This window comes from Uloborus diversus, chromosome 2 (assembly GCF_026930045.1).
Source record: "Uloborus diversus isolate 005 chromosome 2, Udiv.v.3.1, whole genome shotgun sequence".
NCBI classification, from domain to species: Eukaryota; Metazoa; Arthropoda; class Arachnida; order Araneae; family Uloboridae; genus Uloborus; species Uloborus diversus.
Genome location: NC_072732.1, coordinates 143,510,586 through 143,535,277, shown reverse-complemented (window position 1 = coordinate 143,535,277; position 24,692 = coordinate 143,510,586). Strand labels below are relative to the sequence as shown.

The window sequence follows — 24,692 nt, the reverse complement described above, 5'->3', positions numbered from 1 at the left end:
TCATAAATATAATAAAGAAAAGAGGCCCTAACACTGATCCCTGAGGAACCCCACTTAAAACATCACTCCAATTAGAATGATGTCCTCTCACAACTACTCTTTGCTTCCTACCAGTAAGCCAATTTCTAACCCAAAGTAAAGTTTTTCCTCCTATTCCTATGTCAGCTAACTTGCTGAGAAGAGCAACATGCGGTACCTTGTCAAAAGCTTTTTGAAAATCAATATAAACAACATCCACACATTTTTTGTTATCTAAAGCTGAGGTAACCTTGTCGTAGAAATGCAATAAATTAGTAGTACAGGATTTACCTTTCCTGAAACCATACTGCAAACTAGTCAACAGAATATTAGTCTCTAAGAACTTCATAATCTTAATTTTGATCAAAGTTTCGAAAATCTTACAAATCACCGAAGTCAAACTTACAGGTCTATAATTCCCAGCAATACCTTTAGACCCCTTCTTGAAGAGTGGCGTTATGTTAGCCAGCTTCCAGTCCTCTGGCACCGTCCCCGAGTTATAAGAAGCATTGAAAATATTCAAAATAACATCCACTAATTCCTCTGCACATTCAACTAAAATTTTTGGATAAATATTATCTGGTCCCGAAGCTTTAGTTGCTTTAATCTTTTTCAAATGAAATAAAACCTCCTCCCTGGAAAATAAAAAACCCTAAAGCTGTATAATAGCTTGTGTCTTGTTAGTTTCAACTGTTGAGATACAGTTATCGTTAAACACACTGGAAGAAAAGTTATTTAGAACATTTGCAATATCTCTATCGTTTTGGATTAAATTTAATCCAATACGATCAAGGAAGGAATTGATTTCTTTTTAAATCAAATTTGAGTTTCAGAAAATGTTTAAAAACTATCATACGTGCAGTAAAATATTCAGAATCACAACAACTACTCAGATTTTTGCTATAAAGCAATCGCTACAACTTAACAACTAAAAGAAATTGCAAAGTCAACATCAACGAATATTGGGATACGAATTACAATTTAAAAATAAACACTGTTATTTTACATACATTCTCGATGATAAAGAAAACGACATTTTGAGGAAAAGGGAATGAATAATATAACTAGCACTTACCTTTAACTTGGATTACAAATGAGCAGTCCTGCCTCAGCACAGCCAAAATAGGAACAAAAATGGCTGTCGATACTTTGAATTCATTAGTTTATCTTCCCGTATGAAAGGAAACACCTTTTGCGCATCGTTTTGAGCAATCTAAAACATTTTTAAAGTTTTTCTCTGTTATTTAACAGAGCAGTATTAAACTGTAGGAAAAAACAGTATATTACTATAAAAACAACAATTATTTTTTGCAGTGTAGTTATAACCATTTATTTGACGTATGACCACTTTACCCCATTGACCACTTCCCCCACCAGACCCTACCATGTACCGGCACAGCATTGCCAAGTAGGGTTTCCTTGTCTATCTTTGAAAGCGATCAAAAAAGCAGTTTACTAAATTTTAAAACGGAGTAATAGACGCGGTAGATTCTTTCAGCGGTGAAAACACTGCCACGCATATTACCTGGTATTAGAGCTCAGTAGAGCGCCAAATTCATTTTCAAAAAACGACAAAAATTTGACAAAAGTTTTCCTGGTTGACGGTTGTTCAAAAATGCATAAACAGTATTTTAGTTAGTTCTAACTGATATTATGCAACTATCATTTTAATACAGTTCAATCTTTAAATATTTTTTCTCAATATTGTCAATTGATTAGCATCCTCCAATTTCAGTAACTTTTTAGACAGACAAAAAGGATATTTCTTTTAAAACACTTCTTAGAACTTCAACAAAAATAAATGTTTAATATGATTTTTCTCATTTTGTTTGAGATCAAGTATCTGGCGCTTTTCCAATTCAAACGAAAAAAAAAACTTGAGTGGAGATTATTATCCTCTTAGTAGTTTAAGAGCCTTAAATGTATTTAATACTTTCTTTACTTAACCAAAAATGTTTATTACTTCCAAATAACAGCTAGATTAGACAATCGTCACTAATTAAGGAATTTTGAGAAAAATACGTTCCATTCATGATCAACAAAGATATCATACTAATGAAGTTGAGTAACAGTGGATGCAATTTTGCTATTATTATTAATGAACTGAAAAAAAAAAGAGAAAAACCGTCAAATATATTATGAAGACTCTACGTGAGAAAGCATTTTAATACGTATTTATTGAAACATTTCTCCAGTACTTTGTAACTATTTTCGATACTTTACCAAACAAAAAATATCGCTTTTATTGCATATTTTTTCCAATTAAATTTCTGAATTCCTTCTTAAATTTTTGAACGCATTATGTTATTTATGTTGCGATATTTCAAATTATCGCACAAAATACTTTTCTGGGAAAAAAAACGAGCATTTCGTATTTGTTATGAGCTATAGTTTAGCTTTTTAACTAAAATGCTTAAAAAAAGATTTAAAATATGTAGTTGAAAATCCGAGTTTATTACATAATCCTCCAGATACTCATTCATTTTTTTTTAAAATCTTCGTGGTCTAGTATTTGTGCGTGGGTTATTTTTTTCAAGGTCTGATCGTTAGCCACAGTAAAACTACAGAGAAAATGAAAGCTTTTATTATTTGAAATGTTTAGATATATCATCCAGCTACTTCTGCACATAACCAATGTTCTAATTGAAACATCTGTTATAAACTTTCCCAATCCTTACATAGAAGGCATCTAGCTCGTCGTACAGCCAGTTCTCTACATTTGCCTAAGAAAAGCGTTTATCATCTAGATCAGATTTTCATGTGAGAAAAAGGATCAACAGTAAAATCCTGATTATCCGCGGAATTGGATGGCACATGTTCCGCGGATAATAAACATCGCGGATAAGTCGCAAAATGGCTAAAATTAGGGACAAATAAGGTAAAAATTGTTAATCCTCAAAAACTTAGCTGTGTGCATAATACTTTCTTCAAACTGTGAAATAATATACAGTAGAGTAAAAATGTTTGTATTTTCGCACAACAGAACTTGAGATTAATAAAAAACAAGTGTATGTACAATGAAGAAAGCAAAAAAAAAAAATAATAATAATAAAAATAAATAAATAAATCTTTATTAATAATAAAGCTGAAAGTCTCTCTGTCTGGATGTCTGGATCTCTGTGACGCGCATAGCGCCTAGACCGTTCGACCGATTTTCATGAAATTTGGCACAAAGTTAGTTTGTAGCATGGGGGTGTGCACTTCGAAGCGATTTTTCGAAAATTCGATGTGGTTCTTTTTTTATTCAAATTTTAAGAAAAACATGATCATAAGATAGACGAATAAATTACGAAATTATCATAACGTGGAACCGTAACATAGGCACAAGCCAATAGGCGAGAAAATTCACCATACAGTATTTGTAAATATACAGGCGAACCAAAAGACCTTTTAATTTTTCTATTACGGGCAAAACCGTGCGGGTACCACTAGTAAATAAATAAAGCAAAAGCAACTGAGTTTAAGTTTCAATTCGACGAAAAAACAGCCATTGGTATTTGCTTTTTACTGCGGAAATACATGTTCCTGTTTGTTAATTGACTTGCGGATGATTCGCCCCCGTGGATAATCCACTTGCGGAAAATCGGAAGTTTACTGTAAATAGGAAGGAGCTTAGTTCGAACTAGGATGTTCGGCCTGCTAGTTTAGGAACTATTTACTGTACATCCGTTCTTCAAAGAATCAACATCATTTTCATACGTTGATTTTGCTCGTGAACATTTTCCCGTTTACATTACTCCTTTGTCGATACATTTCTGCTGCTTAAAAAATTGAATGAAAGCATATGTAGCATGACGTTCGCTGTAGAACTGACTCGTACGCCTTCACGCCACCGCCCAGGAGGAGGGACATGCTCGCAGAAATTTGCTGTGTGCTGGATGCTGTTTTTGTCTCATCAATCTCAAGTCGAGTGGGTAGAGTATAAATAAAATTTTACTCCGGGGGATTGGAGACATAAGCAGAAACGATGAGTCCAACGAGTACAGTGGTGGTAAAAAAAAATTGCATCACCCGCGTCACAAAGGAGAGGAATATCATCCCGACTGCATTCAACACACAGTCAAGCATCCCGTATTCCAGATGATTTGGGGATGTATCATCTGATCAAGGAGTTGGTGGGCTTTACTTTATGCATGGAACAGTAAACGCTCAAGTGTATCTTAACATTTTGGAGGAGATATTGATTCCTACTATCCGGGATCGTTTTATTTCAGTTCCAAACGTCATTTTCCAGGATGATTCTGCTCCGTGCCATAGGGCAAAACTGGTAGGTAACAATTTAAAAACCTTTATAATGCCGTTAGACTTAAATTGACATGGGGTTAAGTAATTTTTTATCTCTAAACTCACACGCAATTTCAGAAAGGGAAAAATGATCATGAGGTCAGCAGTTTGTCTTGGCCCGGAACAGCCCCGATCTATGTAAACAATTATCGGATTCCTGCTGTTAAATGCTTATTTCATAAGTTTTGCAGAATTTCACATACATTCATCGTTAATCGGTCGACCAAAACTTCTCACATAATCCCATTGTTGTGAAAATGCGAGGGTGATGCATTTTTTTTACCAGCACTGTAGATGCCTACGAAAACTCGTGAAAGCGTAAAACATTATTTACGTTCAAGATGTTAAAACTCAAATTCACCCCCCAGTCTTAATAAAATATACTACTTTCTTTGTCGATACATTTTATTTTATTTTTTATGATATTAAGCTTTTTTAATGCTGTTGGGCACTTCATCTGTTTTGGAAAATTTACGAGAGAGTAAAGTGAATATTTAATTCAAATAACATAAAATACATTTTCGTCACAAAACCAAGCCCGCTTCAAAAAAGGCCGGTACGTTTTCAAGGAACTTAAGAAAGGTTTCTGCAGAAGATTAACATGCTCTTTATCCCATGTTTGAAAAACTTATTTATCTAAACTGCAGTGAAAACAATTTGTTAACAAAATAGTACTTGTCATTTATTCGTGCTTGAAGTCCTAAACCATTTTATTTTCTTCAAAATGCTTGACGTTTTTCGCTCTCATAGAACTTGCACAAATTACCTTGGAGAGGGTAACATTTCAGCTTCCTCTACACAAAACATATCAAATGTTTGCCTATCAATACAATTCTCTTCTCGTATTAAATAGGAAGAGGCCATCGAAATGGCGATACATAGCCCCATCAGCCCTCCCCCCTCCAAACTGAAATCCTAGTTCCACGGATCATTAGCAGTGATCAACTCGGCCATTACCTTAATTACCGCAGTCATTAAATCATCATTGCATCAGCCGTTTAGAGTGCTAATTGAAAATAATGCTCATCGTAAAAAAAGTAGTGCAGAAAGGAAAAGATTTAGTTCCTGATTTGAAGGGCGAAAAACAATTAATAGAAGTTCTATTGAAGTTTGTCTTATTCTAAGGAGTCGCTTTTAGTACTGTTGATTAATTAATTTTTTTGCGTAACTTCAACCAAGGAGTAATTTAATAAGAAAAATATTCCGATGATTAATTTAAATCAAATTCTCAGAGTAATAAGACAGAATTCGTGCAATTAAATTGGTATTTTGAACTTTGCTGTTATTTGGCTAAATTTTGTATGTATGTAACAATGAGATATTTTTGTTTACCGTAAACTTTTAGTGATATAAGATTTTTCTGTAATGTCTCAATGGTTTGAAGATAAAAATAACTAAATTGAACTGCAAAAACAAAAGAAAAAAGAAAGAAAGAAGGAAAAAGAAAAATATATTTAAAAAACTACACAACTGTTGGACGAAGTCCATAATACCCACTAAAAATTTTGCGTTTTAATTATTGTATTGTAATTTTGAAACAAAATCCAGCATTTTATTGCACGAATTTCAAAACCGTGATGTTGTTATTTTTTGACATACTGTTTGTTACTGCAGTGGCATTTTTTAAAATTTACGGCCATTAATTTCAAATTTTCTAATACATCTTTATTAATATTTTAAGTGCGGAATGTAAGTTTGCTTGTTTTTTACGTTTTCACAACTTAACTCTTAACTGATCATCATAAAAATTTTGTCTGCACTTCGTCAGGGGAGGGGAATATAGCACGGAGTACCTTTTACTTAAAAAGGAGAATCTAAGATTTTTATTCCTATTTTAAAGAAAATCTTTAATTTAACAGTATCTTATAGAAAAAAATATCGTAATTGTGTTTTTTCCCAGCATGTTGAAGCCCTTAAAAACATGTAGAAGGTGAACTTGACCCGAAGTTTGAGGGATAATTAGAACACACCCTTTATTGTCATTTTAAGACGTTCTCAGATTAAAAAACGAGGCTTACCTTGATTTTTAAAGACTTATATTACGACGTGTTTTCGCCATAACAGGTAGTCATTTTGTCGACAAACTAATATCTCTCTTGCAGGGACAAAAAAATAATCCTCTTTTGGAATTTAAATCTGTGAGTCTGGTACACGCTGTTTTGGGCTTGGATGACTCTCATATATATTTTCTGAAACATTTCTGGATACTAAACAATACGTAAAATATTTTTAAAATTTGCGTAATTAATATTTTGCAATGAAAATAGCTATTCTCATAATGAAAAAAACCACTGTAGTTAAAATAGCTTCAAATATATTTCCCTTAAAAATGATCTTACATATTATCTTTCAATCAATGTTCGCTATAATCTTTCTCTTTTGCATAAAAGCCCAGAGATAACGCTCATCACTCCCAAACCACTTCTTCGATTCCGGAGTTTGGAAATCATTATCAGGGATCAACTCTGCCATTACCCTAATTACAGTCATTGCTGGAACGGCTTTCCTCCGACACTCTAGGGTGTTAATTGATACTAATGTCCTATCATAATATAACGGTCCTAGAGTACGCGGGAAAGTCTTTTTCGGAAGCTTTCATCTTAGATTGAAGTATTTAGTCTTTTTCCAGATAGCGTGCAGTTAATTTAAGGGACAGTTAGGAAATCACCATAAAATGGTCGTTAATTCTTTGATATCTTTTTTTTTGTGATCGTGAATAAATCAAAAGCCAGAAACAGGGTAAATGGGATATTTTTAGTTATTCATAGTTATAGTCATTTTACTCATAAAGTTGAAGTACAGATAAGGAAAAGTTAATAAAGCATAGAAGTCACTTGATTTTTTAAAAAAGCCAATAACATGTTGCTTCCGATTAAATTGCTGTCAAAGGTGTAACTAAACCTGTATGGTTTCTGCTTAGAAATAAAATATAATTTCATTTTTATACACATTTTTATAAAGGTGTTTAAGGTGAAGAGAAAATTAGAACGACACCACACTGTCTCGTTATTACGTCAGTTAATACGTTGACCTCTCCTGAAAGTAAGTAACAAGGTAAATGAAATGCTTTTCCTCTTTAATAGTTTTTAGTTATTTTACTAGTGAAGTGAAGTAATAAGTGACAATACGTTAACATAGGAGATAGTTAGCAGATAACTACAAAACAGTTGTAACGCCTAGATACTTTATTTTTTGTGATTGCCAGTAAATCAAAAGCAACATAATGGGTTAATGGGACTTGAACTTATTAATAGTTTTATTTTGTTATTCAATTTGAAATGTAACAAGTTGGCGACACATGGGAAATCACCGCAAAATGGCAGTAGTTGTGTATCTGTTTTGTGATCTTTACTAATAATAAAGCTGAAAGTTTCTCTGTCTGTCAGGATCTCTTTGACGCGCATAGCGTCAGACCGTTCGGCCGATTTTCATGAAATTTGGTACAAAGTTAGTTTGTAGCATGGGGGTGTGCACCTCGAAGCGATTTTTCAAAAATTCGATGTGGTTCTTTTTCTATTTCAATTTTAAGAACAAAATTATCATAAGATGGACGAATAAATTACGAAATTATCATAACGTGGAACCGTAACATGGGCACAAATCAATTGGCGAGAAAATTTACCATACATTATTTGTAAATATACAGGCGAACCAAAAGACCTTTTAATTTTTCTATTACGGGCAAAGCCGTGCGGGTACCACTAGTTGTCAATAAATTAAAAGCAAGAAAAGGTTAAATGGGATACTTTCACCTGTTCATAGTTTTAGTTCATCAATAAAGTCAAAATATAGCAAACGATAAATAAATACGAGGAGACAATTACGAAATCACCATAAGCTGGTCGTAGCTCTATATTTCTTTGTTTTGTGATCGTAAATAAATCAATCATTAGAAACAAGTTAAATTTAATACTTTCACTTGTTCATAATTATAGGTATTTAATACAAATGCTGAGTATAGCTAAAGATAAAGAAAATCATTGAAAGATGAACACTTGTATAAATTAAGTAAACTGTTGCACCTAAATACGTCATATAAGTGACTGTTCCTTTGGTTTGAGAATATATTTGAGAATATATCGTGAGTTGTTATTTTGAACGAATAATTTTAAAACAAATTTAAGGGCGCTTAGTATGTCTTACTAAATAAATATGCATTAATTTACCCCTGCCTTAAACAAGAAATAATGTATTCTTTTTCTTTACTAATAGTTAAGAAGTTTTACTAGTACAATTTGAAATATACACGGTATAATTTGACGTAATTTTTATTATATTATGTCGAATCAAAAATAAAGTGCAGTTCTTTGTTTTTATTTCTTTTTTGGATTTTGGTTAAGGAAAAAGTTAATAAATAATTATAGCTCTGATAAAATGTGGATTAACCATTTACTAGTTTAAATTTATAATATTTTTTCATTAAGAATGTTAGATGTATTCAGAAAATATGTACTGAAAAGTTTACAGCAAAGAATAAAAAAACTTTCTTTAGAACCCAGAGACCAATTATACGAAAAAAAAAAGAAAACTTTGCATATATTTTCTAAGAAGATGAAGGATATAAGCTACAATCTATACAGAAATCATTATATAGTTTTTTTTTTTCACAATTTGAATTTAAGAAGGTAAAAGAATTAAAGAAGATCTAAGCAGTGTAAATTACTCCTTCGAGCTAGGTCGTAAGATTTTATCTGAAACACCATAACTAAGTTTTAGAGTGTTACAATTTCAAAAAATAACAAATTAACTGAAAGAATAAAACTCTTCAGAAAAGCGAAGTTTTAAACTTTGCATAATAGATTGCAACTGACTGACTATGACAACGGGAAAAAAAATCAAATAATAAATCCTTGAACTTTAAACATAACTAAAAGTTCGTAAGAACGTATTTTTCTCCCTTCCTTTATATTCAAATATTACAAAATTTGAATACAATTAATATTACTACTAATATTAATAAGAGCACTAACAATTACTTTTTAAGGTAATGCGAGTCGAGATTGCGCGGCCGGAGATAATATGCTCAAGAGGGTTCAGCGGGTAAGGGCTGAGTAAGAGCGCAGATACTTCATCTAGTTGTATAAAAGCAGAATTCGCGTGAAGGCGCATGTTGTTCAGAGTGTTTCCAATAAAATATCACTACTTTGCATTGTTTAACCAAGCTAAGTACGTGAATTTTCATACCTTTTTCTCTTAATTTTCTAGAATAGCAATAAGGTAAAATAATAATTATTCAAACGGATTTTTATGATTATACTTCCCTAGGCAAGCATTGTTGGCCACAGTAGTTCTTAGCAGCGGCATTGCTAAAACAAAAGACAGCGCAATATCTACTACTGAAATAGGACTGTTCACGCATCTCTTACTTAGAAGAGATGACGCACTGTTCTCAATCGTTTATATGGTAGGAGAGATTTCGCAGCTGTAACTTTGTATTGTAAAACGAAACTGGATGAAGTTTTCGCTAAAAGAATTACAAAGTAATTTTGTAAATTTTCTGATGTTCCTTCATAGGTTTCTTTAATTTTTAACCACAAATTGTTTGTCCTTTCAAAAAAGGTATGCTTTTTTATTCATTAATGAATAATGTGCTAAAATATCTGCCCAGTTATAATGATGCTTGAATGCGAAAAACTTAAAGTGATGTCTTTTTAAGTGTAATGTTTGTTGCTATCAATTTAACTGAATAGTCATTATTCAGAGCAATCTTTCCTACTCATCTGCGCTATCTCTCCGACACTACAGGAGAAATTTCGCAAAAACGCCCTTTTGGTTTTGTTACGACTGTTGCACTACATGAAAGCGTAATAACAAAAAAACAATGAAAATGCGTAACCATCAAATATCGTAACAATTACACCAGAATAGTTTAGCAAAACATTTATAACTAGATGTGCTTTGTAATATTCTATTAAACTGTACCCGAATTCTGATAACTTTACTATAAATATAAATAATAAAGAAATAAAATATCTTCGAGGCAAATTTTAAATGTAGGGTAGACCAGGGCACGTTAACGTAGCAGCGAATGCAAAGTAGTGAATTAAAACTGGAGAGCCAACAGTCATAACAGATTGATGCTACTCCCTAACAAATACTCTCACAGGTTTTTGAGCATTAGTCGAGCTTCAGTCCAGCATGAAGAAAGAATAATTTGTTTTCTAACAAATTGAGTAAATTTTGTGTTGAACGTTTCGAAGTTTATTGTAAATAAATAATACTTAGTTTAAAATATCTTTTTTAGAGAATTGTGTTTGCATGAACTGAAATGTTATTAAATTTTATGCACGTTAAATATTAATCCAAACTTGGTGACGGGGCAAGTTTACACATTGAACATCGGAGCACCTTTACGGTCGTTCTTACTGTGTCCTACTTAAACGTGTTCCTAACATTTTTTTCACTCCAAACTGTCTCAACATTTTACTATTTTCCGGCTATTTAGTTCTGAAAATTACCGTTTAACTGTTAATTGAGTTACACATACGTATCTTATAGCTTACAATCATATAGTGCTGTCTTCAAGCCCCTTCAGCTTCAACTTTATACATTACTCACTCTCTAATAAATTTGCTTTTTTTTAGCGATGGTAAGACATTATGTTCAAAACACTGAAAGAACCACGTTAGGTGTCAAAATAAATATTCGTAAACGTGCCCCGTCTCCGGGGCATGTTTGCGCAACCGACTTGGAATCAAAAATTATTTATTTGACGGTTAAAAACACGAGCCGAACAACAACTGAATGTACCAATTTTGACTCCATTAACTGCTTCATAAAACGCAATGTCTAAAATTTCCCAAGTTAAAACATAAAAATTAGAAAATTCATTAAAAAAAATCGCGTAAACGTTCCCCGGGCTATCCTACTTTACGCTATACATTTAGCAAAAATATTACAAAAAAAAAAAAAAAAAAAAAGTTAAGAGTGAAAAATAAATACCTTCAAGCAATAAAGTAAAATTAAATATAAATTTTAAATCTGTCCCGTTGCTTTTGTCGGATATCTTTTCATCCCTAAACTCACTTAATTACATTGAAAATGGCGTTAATTGTAACGCCGAAACATGTGTATGCATGTTTGGTGCAATAAAACTTCGTTATTTGTGAGTTTTGAGTAGATTTTTATTATTATTACTAGTTTTGGCACAGCATCGGTAAGAAAATGTGCATGCTGAAATCTAAAAGCTTGTACTTTTCGAACTTAAGATTCATATTCTTGAAAAAATAATCAATGTACTTAAGGCGTGATATTAATATATGTTAAATGTGGATGATTTTCCTTTCAGGCATGTCTAGTGGGCACACCGTTGCGATTCCAGCCTCTCCTTTACCCGAGTGGACAGACAGTGACCACTGCCCAGTGAAGAATATCGATCCATACTTCAGCAATTGTCTTTTTCGCATTGGCATCTACGGTTGGAGAAAGCGATGTTTGTATTTTCTACTCATTCTGTTATGTTCAATGATAGTAATCAACTTGTCCCTAACAGTCTGGATAATCAAAGTTTTAGACTTTACCATGGTAAGAGCATTATAATTTGTTTAAACTATAGTAATTTTCTAAAGAGACATAAAGTATATTAATGTGATAAGTAATTTTTTCTTTTTTTTCATTTTGTTCGAAGTAACAAGTAAAGGGAAAATAAGTAAAACAAGTACCCTAATAAAAGTGCAAGTTGCAAAAATTCAGCAGATAGGAGCTTAAGGATGTTAGAAATTTAAGACGCTAGTAGGGAAATAATGAGAGTTCTGCAACAGGAGGCGGTGTTGCGGTGTTAACACCGCCTCCCCCTCCCACTCTTCCTCCCACCGCCTCCTCCACTTCCTCCCCACCCCCTCCCGACCTTGGGGTTGACCCTCCCCCAAGTGTTGCCATCCAAAAAGTAAAAACTTTGTGGATACCATGACAACAAGTTCAAAATATTCTAAGTCCGAAAACGCGGGAAAAATATCTAAAACGCGGGAAAAACCCTCGTCACCTTCTACGGGTTCTCGCGCCACAAAGTTTTTACTTTTTGGATGGCAACACTTGGGGGAGGGTCAACCCCAAGGTCGGGAGGGGGTGGGGAGGAAGTGGAGGAGGCGGTGGGAGGAAGAGTGGGAGGGGGAGGCGGTGTTAACACCGCAACACCGCCTCCTGTTGCAGAACTCTCATTATTTCCCTACTGACGCTTTTAAATGATATGGAACAAGCACAAGCAAATAACTAATAACTCCAAAAAAAAAAAAAAAAAACATAACGTAACAAAGTTAGAGTATATGAGAGACAATTGCAAATAAGGGCAAGCATTGACGTAATTTGAAACTAAAAATGATTTTTAATTCCGTTTTTCCGTCGAAAAGAAATCAGTTCAGAAAGAGATCAGTTGACGACTTAATATTGCACTCAGCAAAACTGAATGACTACGGTGTTTCGGTGAAATTCGTGTACCCGAGTTTAAGCTCCTTCGGTCACAGTAGTTTTAACATTTTTCTTCATTTATGGTTTGCGGAAGATATTTTTAAAAAGGTCCAACCATTGATCATAAAATTAGTTCAGCATCTGGTTAGTGCAATAGTATTTTTAAAACCACCATCATAATAGTAAGCTCAACAGCAATATGGTGGTTTCCGATAAATGTTTAATATATCTAACCATTTTGCTTTGGAAACACTATTTTTCGAAAACAATAAAAGATTGATTTAAAAAAGAAATTTGAAAATCCCACCAAATTATCCGCGTTGAATTTGATTGCAACTTAATATTTTTCACAACACTTCCTTAAGTGTAATCTTGTTTTTTTAAATAAATATGAAAAAAAAATCCATCATAGATTTAGCAATTTTAGCCATGGCGAATCATCCCTTCTTAAAAGCCGAACAGTATGTAATTTCAAATTTTATTATGTAACCCCCAAAATAGTTGTTCTCGCTGAGTTTCAGTATTTTGCACCAAAACAGTTATTTGCAGTTTATAACCATGATTACTTCGCGGTAGCACGTAAAAAACAACAAATCTAGTAGCATTTTTCACTTTTAAAGAGGCATTTTGTGAGTTTTGTTGAATTGTGGAATTTTTTTTTTTTTGAAAGCTCTCATAATAGGTATTTTCTTTTAAGCTCCCAGCACGAAACTACGTATAAACTAAATGTGTTCATTTTATTTTGAATTTTCTTTCTTTCTAGGATGGCATGGGAAATTTAAAAATAAAGAAAGAAGGTATCAGACTAGAAGGGCAGTCTGTGTTCCTAAAGACCCTGCAAGCAGCGAAAATACGTTCTAGGCAGGTAAATCCTCAAAACTCTTATAGAAACCATAGGAGGAACATTTCGATCTTTTATTTTTGAAACATATAAATATATATTATTTCAATTTCCTAAAAGTTGAACCTTAATATAAATTAAATTCGTTTGTCTTCAGTCAGACTTTTTGAAAAGGAAATAATTAGTAAGGAATTTAATTTTTGTATTCAAAAAAATCCTGGTTATTAAGGTAATTACTAAAATTCGGATATTTTGCCTGATTTTTTTTCACGTATTTTTCACAAAACTTTTTTATGTACTTTTAAGGTGGTATTTAAAGTTGTTAAACTGATTGTCAATTACTATCCAAAATGTTTCTTGTTTGTGTGAAGCTTAAGTTTATTAAAATCTTTTTAACAAAATTTGTAACTAAAAAGTTATACAGTCCAATAAGGTTGTGTGTATTTAAATAACAGCAAAAGATTTTGAAGTTTAATTTTAACCTTTTAAAATAGATTGAGAAATTAGTTTTTTTTTTTTAAAGTAGAACATACATACTACCAGCATGCACTAGAAATAATTCCATTTTATTGGATATCAGAGCTCAAGTAACTCAGCATGTTATTCTTTGAGATTTTGAGAAGACTTTAAGCAACCCATCTCATATTATTTGGAGTCATAATTAATGGGGCTGAGCAAGTTACTATTTAAAATTCTTCCGAGTATTTTAAAGAGCTTATCTTCTCTCGTTGGGAATCGTACCTCACGTGGTTCGGCGAGTTTCTGTTTAAAATTATTTTGAGAATTTTAAACAGGAAATCTGACCCTCTTCATAAGCAGTTAAAAAAATCAAAATTGCAGCACAAGTTTTGGGGGGAAAATGAAGAATACTTTGAATACACGCTTCCAAACCAAGCAATCAGAAAACAAGGTGTGGCTCGAAATGGAGTTCGAGTTAAATTTCCGTAAAATCAGTATTTCTCCCGAAGTTTCCGATTTTATTATTACAAAAAAAGAAAAAAAAACTGGAATGAAAAGGAAACATTCTTTTTTTAGCTATAGTGACAAAGTTTCAACTTTTAAAACTTCTAGAAACACGTAGCAAAAATATGTCATGTTTAATGCAAAGTTTATGTGGTGTGTAACTTAGTAATATTTCTGATTAGTCAAAGTTTTTTTTTAAACTAGTTTAAAATTTGAAAGTAGTTTTAATCAGTTTACATCATAAATCATTTCTTATTCCTTATGAGTTACTTTACGCAAAGAAATTATTAAATCTATTGGACAATGAATAATGTAAAAGTTTGAGATAACTTTAACACTTACAGAATCGATAAAAAATTTGACACTCAGTTGCAGTTATAAGTGAAAGATATATTTTAAAATTAAAATCGAACAATTAAAGTGACCTTGTAGATTTAAAATCATTTCTTTAACGATAATTTTTTGAGGTTTAAGCAAGTTTGCTGCATGATGTTCAAGTTTTGGAGCAAAAATGAGACTTTACAATTGGCTTAAAGTACAAAAGCAGCATAATATATGGTGCTTGCCATCATTAGTTTTAGAACTCAATTGAACGAATAAAAATTTACTCCGCTCCAGAAAGTCACCCTTAATAATACTCAGTTTTTGTATTACAGCTTTGAGAATCAGCTTCTCAGATTTGAATCATTTAGAAACATTACAATCAATGCAAGAAATTCTAAAGGCCAAATAGTAGGCAAGCTAAATATGGGTAAGTACAAGTTGTAGTTTCTTTTCTGAGGTTACGCGTCTGATGAACGAATGGACACGTCAAATTTAAATGAATATATAAATAATAGTAATTGTAATACAAAAGTATTGTATGTAGTAGTGTATATCGGTGAGTGAATACTACAAATATGTAACTATAATTCATGTCTGTTTTTTTTTTTTTTTTTGTACTGCTTCTGCAAAAACTTAATAAATTAATTTATTTCTGTGGGGGAATGTGAAGATTTTATTTAAATGTTATTTAACTACCATTTCTAAATTTTGGTAAATTAAAAGTATAAGTTTACTACAAATGATTCATTACTTTGCGAAAATCTGTGCATACAAAAGTAAGGGATCGTGTCAACCAGATAGCAATGCGAGGGCAGTATTTTTTAAATGGCAAAAAAACATGACATGTTTCGTAACGTTCATCGTCTTCCTGAAAAATATATCACTAGCGTTTGGAGGCTATCCTAAAGTTCTTCTGCGTTTTTCTTAGCTAGGGTACATAGACAAAGTCATTAATATGCACCCAGAGCACTGCAAGAACAGATGAAAATCACATATATATTGTTACACATGCAAAAGAAAAAAAACGCTTTTCCTGTTTTCTCGTCATTTTGAAAATATTGTACTCGTATTGCTGTTTGGTCTATACAATTAAAACTTTTTGTGAGTTTGTGGTAATTCTTAGTTTTTCCTCATCGTTGTTTTTGAAATGGGGGGGGGGGGGCGAAAAAAAATCAGATCAACTTTTAATAGTTACCAAGGTGCCAAAATTTGTCTTTTGTGATATTTAGCTAATGTGAAAAATTTGACGGAGATCGGTTATCATCTTCAAGGGGCGCTGTGATCGCAAAATTTCATCATCGGTATTTTCCCCATAGTTTCATGGTTTTAATGTAAAAATCTTGCTTTTAACTGATTTTAATTGCACCTTTTTTACATCTAAAGGACATTTATGGGTTAATAACAATGAAATAGATTCCAGAAAGAAATTGGTCTTTAAACGTTTACATTAAGAGGCATTTCACGGTATTTTTGACATTTATGTAAAGTTCGTAATGTGATCTTTTTTTGCGATAACTTTTTAATTTACCGTTTGATTTACAAATTATTCTAATTTGAGTTGGTGTGTTGGTAGAAAAATCTCAAAATAAAATAATATGCTAATCAAACAGCAAATTAAAAAGTTATGGCAAAAAAAGGTCATATTACGGACTCTACATAAATGTCTAAACTACTGTGAAATGACCCTTAAGAGAAGGCAATGCATAGTTTTGTTGCAAAAACCATGATATTTGAAGAGGCACTGCTGTTGCGCTCCTAGTATGATGTGAAATGACATTTAAATACGTCGTACAACCATGAGATTTGACCGGGAAAAGTTCCAGACGCATTGCTGCAGCGCATTTTCTGTAAAAGAACAACTTTTTCTTTTAGATCAGCGTGGTGACGAAAAATGTTTATTATAAATATTGATAGAAAAAACTACATGAAAATTAAAATGGATCTTTGAACAAAAAACAAAAGAAGAATCAAGAGCGAAGAAGAGACTCAGAGTTAATACCCGTGAAGAAGTTATGAGGAAACAGAAATCAATAAAGAATATTTAACAGAAGGTACAAACAAAGCTAATCCGGAATTTAGTTGTATCAATTATAAAGCAAGTACTTCACCAGCAAGTGTTAAAGCCCTCAACTAGGAGTTCAGCAAGGGTTATATTGACCAACTTCTTTAAAACGCTACGGTGTTTCGGTTAGATTAGCTGCTACGTTAGCATCATCAGTATTAGAAGATTAGAAGACGTCGGCTTCATTTCCCCTGAAACATCTTCAAATATAATCGTGAAAAAGTGACAAAAAGTCTGAAAGCTCACCACCAAGGTCCAAAATGTGCATACGTACGAGGTTTGTGTTTCTCTTGACGAAAGGATAGTGCATTGTTCCTGGAACAATCTGTGTCCGACTATGGTCATCGAACAATACTTATTGAAGAGCATGTAAAGCTGGTTCTGCTGCCAGATAATAAATATTTAGGATCTATTTCAACGAATAGATTGAACTTAGAAGGAATTGCAAACGGCATACTAAATTTCATTTCCGAAAACAAAATCGATATTACTTAGTTAAGTGCCATCGGATGTGACCATACTGCTGTAAATACCGGAAGAAAATGCGGCGTAATTTTATGTCTTGAAACATTCTTTAATGTACCATTGCAGTGGTTAATATGCCATCTTCATGGCAATGAATTGCTTCTTCGCCACTTAGTAGACTACTTGGATGGACCAAGTACTAGTACCCAAGCGCTGCTTAAAATTGGCGACGGATGCATTTCTGGCCGTAAGTGGAATAGAACAGAGGGATGGTTTTATTCGTCGATGTGAAAAAAAAAAAGTCTATTTTTGTAAAAGCTCTAGCTGTGCCACAAACTTTTTCTATCATGTATGTAGCTTACATTTGAACATATTTTTTAAAATTATTCATTGATGTTTAAATAAAGCTGTTTTATTTCATTTGTCTCATATGTCTGCATTTTCCTAATTTTAATGTCTCATTTTGCAAAAATTCATCATATTTTACTCAATATTGTCCTTAAAGTCACTATTTTATACGTTTTTGTTTATTTCGAAGATGCGAGATAAAATACATAATATAAAACAATTTTTGTGAGTTATTTCATATTATTTTAATGCATAAATCTATCTTATGAGTTGAAGATATTAACCGATCTTCGTCAAATTTTGCAGATTAGCTAAATATCCCCAAAGAAAACTTTTGGCAGCGGTTAGAAGTGTATCTGAGGAACTTTTTATTTTTCGCCCCACCCTGACATATAGCTTTCTAAAACTAATGAATCATTTATAGAAAACCCCGCGTTTTCCTCTTCTTTCGAACAGAAGTGAAATTCTTTTCTCAAATTTGCAGTTACGTGGTTGTAGTACTCAGCCGACAAGATATATATAATAGAAAAGCGGAGGACACAAGAATCTGGAAATAGAAACTATCAATCTTTTATAATACGCTTTTCGATATTAGATGTAATTTTTGGAATTTGAATTTTTATTTTTAGTTAGATGATATACTTCCAATCATTATTTAACAAAACTAAATATTTTATTTTCTTGCATTTTATTTTCTGTAATTTGTCATTATTATTTAGTCAATATAATTTAATACAGTCATTTTCACTAAACACACATGAAATTTCAGTTTTTGAATAAGCAGAAAATGTTTTTTAAACTGCAATATATGTTTAATTCAAAATATCAACTTACATTATTGATTTAGACTACCTATTAATCTTACGTAAGATTAATTTTACATATTCCGAATCTTTTATAGTTTGAAGCACAGTACATGGAATCCTTAATTTTCACTTTTTTTTTCTATCCTCAAATTTCATGAATCGAGTTCCAATCACGCAGTACAAGATTTTACTTACATCTGGTCCGACTAAACAATATTATTTTTTGCGTTAAACATTGCGTTAAAATATCATTTATTTGATTTTTTTTATTATTTTAAAATGCAAAATATCTTCATAAGATGCAGGACATGTAAATTATTTGTCATTCTGATACAGCAGTGTTACTTCAAATCAAAGGTAAAACCAATTTAACGTTGAATTTAGATTTTACCATTAAGCAATTGAAAGTTCAAATCATTAAACTCGACTTAAAAGTACGCCAAGGTGTACTGAAAAAGGATTGCGGTAACCCGTTTTGTACATCAGACACAACTACTGTTTTTATTTTCAAAAGCACTATAAGCATTTTAAAGTGTTAGTTCCCTTTTGTAATCGTGTGAAAAAAGCAACGTTTTGGTCTTTACCTATCTTTCTTTTATTTATTTGTGTTTGCTTGATACTGACAATAATAGCTGAAATAGTTTTAATAATTGTTTTTCGAAAGTGTTAATTGATTTTTTTTTATTTGTCAAATGCATCCTTTTTAGGTGAGGGAAAACTGGAAGTTTTCACAAAGCAATTTCTTGTTAGGAAAGCCAATGGTGAGATAGTGCTTAGAGTGGATAATACGGGAACAAATATGTCAGCTAGAAAAATGAGAGTAACAGGTAAAATTTATGTCTTTACTTGGACAATTTTCATTTATTTACGTACAAAACAAATTACTAGTTTTTATTTTCATTTTAGAGGTAAACTTTTTTACATTTCATTAAATTTTGAAAGCGTTGTATATAAACGTAGCAGTAAACGATTACATTTGTTTAAATTGAGGTAAGGAAAGCCGCACTGCTTTTCCACTAATGCTTACTAGCAATCTACCAATGTAAATCCTTCTCTCTTTGAATCTAAATATAAATGAGCTCACCCAAAAGTAAGCGTATTTATATTGGAACCATGTTCTATCTGCTTTTAAAATTTTTATTAGCAACACACACTCCCAATCGTTGATACAGTAGACTAATTAGTTCTGAATTTTAAAAAAATGCATACACATGCGTACAGATAACAAATTTATGTATATATAACTTAACAGAGACAAATTCTAAAAACTATGAGCTTGTATTTTGTAGTAAATTACCGCCCTTAGCCAGAGCCAAGGCAGAAATACTTAAAATACACCACCAGCTCAGTTATTCCATCCGAGGACTGCAGTTTCGTGCTTTTTAGCACTCGTCAGCCCGGAATAAGAATTAACTGAGCTGGAGGCAAAAAACTTCTTAAGGGAGCCAAGAAAGCCAAACAAACTAATAGCTAATGCAGAATTAGCACACCAGATGAGTGACCGCCTTGTGTCAACAAGTTAACACTACGAAACCCTTTTCAGTACACTCATCTCAACTTTGTATGTGGTATTGAAATATGACTGAATTACAAAAATAAACAATTTAATAAGGGAAAAAATACTTAGAAGGAAAAATAACTTTAGTTTTATTAGTAAGATACATTTTAAAAATTAAAACGTAAATGCTAAAAGGCATGAAAATAAACCAGTTACAAAAATTATCCAGTCAAATGCACAACTATTTGCTAATTTTCTCTTTCAGGTAAAGATGGAATAACATTTACAGGGTCCATACAAACACCAGTAGTAAAATCAGAGTCAACAGATCAGTTAAGGTAAGTATTTTACCATGCTACTAATTTTTAGATTTTTTATTTCTTTAGCAAGTACCATCCAAAATGAATCAAAAGTAATAGTTTTCTGGAAATTACGATCAAAACGATCATGAACTGACTATTCAAACCTTTTTAGGTAATGATATTCTTTCAGAAATCTTTTCTGGTTATAGCATTTCCTGCAAGAATCTGTGACGAAGATTCAGGTCATATTTCGTGGATGATAACAATTCCTAAATGGATCGAATCACATGATTGTATCATCATAATGCATTTTACTTGAAAGATTAGTCTTTATAAATTGAATGGAATGTTTTGCCTGCGAAATCATAAAGAAATGCTACATTTAAATTTATGGTAACAAAAATACTTGATTTTTAAGTCAAACACATTTTTATTGTATATTTCGGTAAACTGAAATCAAAGTACATCGTTTTTTTTTGCTGTTCATAAATGTTTTGAGTTTCAGGGTAAGAGTTTTTAGCACCAATGCACATATTGAGCATATGTTAAGATTTTACAGTTACATGTAGCGATGTACATGTAATCTATGAACTATGCAAAGATTTGTTATGAGCCTTTAGTAAATGCATTCGTAGAAATAACGTAAAATTTGAAAAATTCGTATAACAAATGAAAGTGTACTTAAGAGTTATTTACATTAAGATTTATATTAAGTAAATTTCATTATTTAAAGGCCTAATCTTACATGATATCATCGAAATACATGCAACCGTTCAAATTAACAATAATACCTGTAAAACTAAAGAAATATATAAATAACTTGCAAATTATCAGTTAAAGTACCTGGAAAATATATTTAGAAGTTAAAATGAACATGAATAAAATTAGAAGGTGAATCCAACGCAAACCATCCTGGTCGAGTACAAATTCAAAAAAAAAAAAAAAAAAAAAACTATCTCTTAAAAAGGTTGAGATCTTTCTAAAACGTCAGGTTTAAACCTGCTAGAAATAATCATACAACTTTCAAACTGTTCTCCATTACGTATGTAAACAGTATATTTTTTCTCATACAAGTCTGTAACTAATTAAAGGTGTACTTAAAATACAATCAAACTGTTTGATAATGAAATTATAATATAAATCGTTCTACAAAACAATAATATAAATATACCAAAAGAGTACTTCTCAAATAAAATCGAAAGTCATTTTGTATATTCTTAATCAGCACAAAATATTATTTTTTAAAAAACTGCGAATACCCTTCGGTAGTGCAGAAAAACATACTTAGCATGGCAGATTTGGCGTTTGGTTTTTTAAGACTTGTAAGCAGTAATAATTATAACGCATCTAACAAAATATAGTTAAAAAACTTTACAACAACAATTACATACAACTAAACATTATAGTTTAAAACAGGAAAGCTAAGCATAAAAGCAAAGAAAAAGAAAAAACCAAAAAGACTCTTCATTCCTCATAGAAATTCTATTGTCTCAAACTTGTGTTATCATAAATGTAATAAACTAACGTCTTGTTTACGATAATTTCTATTGCTTTTTTGGAGAAGGCTATCGTTTTAAAATGAGCGCTACGTTATGTTTACGTTTTAATTAATTGATAGAACGTGTGAAAAACTATGCATAACCATTAGATGCCTTATGATTAATAAATTAGACAATGGGGAACACCGCATGTTTAGGACAATTCATTGGGCAGAAAAAAAAAAAAACACAACTTTCACGAAACTTAAAATTTATACTGAACGTCTTTAAATTTAAGGTATGCAAAATCACTATTTTTCTTCATTTTTCATAGACTGGAATCTCCAACAAGAAGGTTAAAAGTTCAAGCTCCTCAAGGAATTAGTTTAGAGTCTAGAACCGGGGATATTAGCGCGACTTGCCTCAAGAACTTAGAACTACATTCAAAACAAGGCGTTGTAAGTATCTTTCTCAATAAATATTTTTAAACAAAAATACGAAAAGATAAAACATTGAAACTGAAAAGTTACTTACGCTGAATGGGGTATAAAATGTATTTGTTGAATAATCAGTTTTTTTCTGCACCGTAGTAAATTAGTTATTATATTTTCGAATAAATGATGGAAAATTAAAATGCAACTCGAGCTACAATTTAGTGAACTAGTGAACGGGACCGCAACCGGAGGGGTGGTGGAGTAACGTTCACATTAAAAGGGACGCGGAGTTGATCAACGAAAGTGCAATGTTTCGGTACAGATTGTATAAAATATTTTGATTAGAGTTGCAGCTACCTTTTTTTTTTTTGAAGTCGTTTTCGAAAAATATCTAACTATATAACTTATAATTTAAATTAATTTGTAGATTATTCAATATAATAAATTATGCACCAAATGCCAAGCATAAAAACATATATATTTTTTTAATCTACAGCATATTGGGTACAAATAAACTAGAAAGTTTTCATGCATCGCGGTATCATGAAATTAGTCGTAAAGAATTTTATTCAAACATTTGCAATTAAGTTACAATCATTACTAAGTTACCTGTTTAAATCTTTCAGATACAGTTGGATTCTAAACACATCCTATTTAAGGATCTCCAAACAGTTCTTCCAACAAACAGAGGACGATCTTATCAAGGTATTTACGAAATGTGTTCTTGTCAAAATGGACGACTGTTCCTTTCGTCGCCGGAAGATCATTGCAGAGCCGATGACGAAGTTTGTCGGTAGGAGTAAAGAAGAAGAAAATATAAATTCGTTGAAATTAAATGCTTAAAATGTTGAAAGACAGTTAAAGCTTCTAATAACGCCATAAAAGACTAAAGTATTGCAGTAAACGTACATCTTAATACTTTTATATGTTTCAAGATCAAATGACCAAGAGAAGAATTGGAAGTTGGCAGAAAACTTGGCGTCGTTTTGTCCGAAATGAGGTAAAAGATCTTTACGTGCTTATTGGTTGCGCAAATGCTTATTCTTAGTATTGAATGATAATTTTTAAAGAAAAATATCAAAATATCGCTGAAACATCTCAAATTGTGATTTTTGCTCTTGAATGTAAAATTGAAAATTTACATTACAAAAGTTATGAGCTTGCTTTAATGCATAAAGTTAGGCCTAAAAGAGTAGTATTTATATTAAATTAAAAAGATAAAGAAAGCTTCGCACTAAAATATGGGTTTAAAAATAATAAACAAAGCACAAGCTGTGAAAAATGGTGCAAATAACAACTGTAGGAATGCAGTGGGGTCCTTTCGTCGTGCAAAAACTTTACACATAACAAGAAAGGCTTGAGTGAAAAAACAATTTGTGATTGACAATTCTAAACTAGATCAGGTGTATTTGATAAACACTACGATCTCAGTGTTTTGCCTCCTTAAGTATAGTATATTTTTATTTCACTAAGTCAGAAAATATGCAGACAACAGATGAAAGAATTTACTGCACAAAGAAGGGAAATTACATCCGGAGAGAGGATGGGAGTCGAACTCACCGCCTCAAGTGTGTATCAATCATTTACACCACTCAGTCATTGAGGCCTCTTGTACTTTTTTACGTTAGATTTTTTTTTTACTCATAGCAATTATATAGTCCCTTACACTTATGTCGTACAATGGAATTTCTTCGGCTCTAAAATTAAAAAAAAAATTAATAACTAATTGATATCAAACAATGTGTTTTAAGTAGACGAAGTGGGGAACCTGAAAATACAAATCGGATAAAAAATAAAACCTCTGAAAACCAAAATAATTTAATGTCATTATTTTGGGGTCTTAAATAGAATAAATACTGGAAATTAATTATTGTTTGAAAATTTTAACTCTAGACTAAGAGCACTTGGTTAAAGCTAAAAATAATTCATTAAGTTACTTCGATTAACTTCTTTGCAAAAAAATCAATTTAAAGGGGCAGAAGAATGAAAAATATACTTTATAAATTATATTCTCTTACTTACAAACTCTTGTTAAAAACTGACTTCATGACGCCAATAGGTATCAGGCACAATTTTATTTTCTCCTAGAAATTACCGTCATTTTAGATGAAAGTTTCCAAAAAAAAGAATCCTCATTGAAATCCAGAGTTAAAAATATAACCTTTAACGCTCATACAAAAATTCACGCGCTTTTTCTTTAATTTATAAAACTCGAGTACAGAACAATTGGTAAAATTTTGTTGAAACATTGAAAATTTGAAAAACCCTATAGGCAGTAGTTTAATACCAGATTATAGTACAGCTGTATAAAAAATATATTTAAACTAAAATTTACATTGTTTCCTGAGGAGTTAAAAAAAATTACTTCACAAAAAAATGTCAAACATGCATCATATTAAAACTGCAGAAGTTGATATTTCGAAAAAAGTTTAGGTAATCAATGAATCTGTTGTCATATCAAATTTC

At 31.7% G+C, this 24,692-nt stretch overlaps 1 protein-coding gene across 1 annotated transcript in view; it reads left to right on the top strand.

Annotated features, from left to right (window-relative positions):
• LOC129217382 (delta-sarcoglycan-like) overlaps window positions 1-24,355 on the top strand; it is a 91,501-nt gene extending 67,146 nt beyond the window's left edge. The window contains exons 2-8 of the mRNA XM_054851674.1: window positions 11,591-11,826; window positions 13,469-13,570; window positions 15,173-15,260; window positions 19,222-19,341; window positions 20,278-20,350; window positions 22,127-22,250; window positions 22,853-24,355. Coding sequence (XP_054707649.1) covers window positions 11,593-11,826; window positions 13,469-13,570; window positions 15,173-15,260; window positions 19,222-19,341; window positions 20,278-20,350; window positions 22,127-22,250; window positions 22,853-23,023 — 912 coding nt within the window. The 5' untranslated portion in view covers window positions 11,591-11,592 and the 3' untranslated portion in view covers window positions 23,024-24,355. The remainder of the gene's footprint in view (window positions 1-11,590; window positions 11,827-13,468; window positions 13,571-15,172; window positions 15,261-19,221; window positions 19,342-20,277; window positions 20,351-22,126; window positions 22,251-22,852) is intronic.
• The last annotated feature ends 337 nt before the right edge of the window (window positions 24,356-24,692 follow it).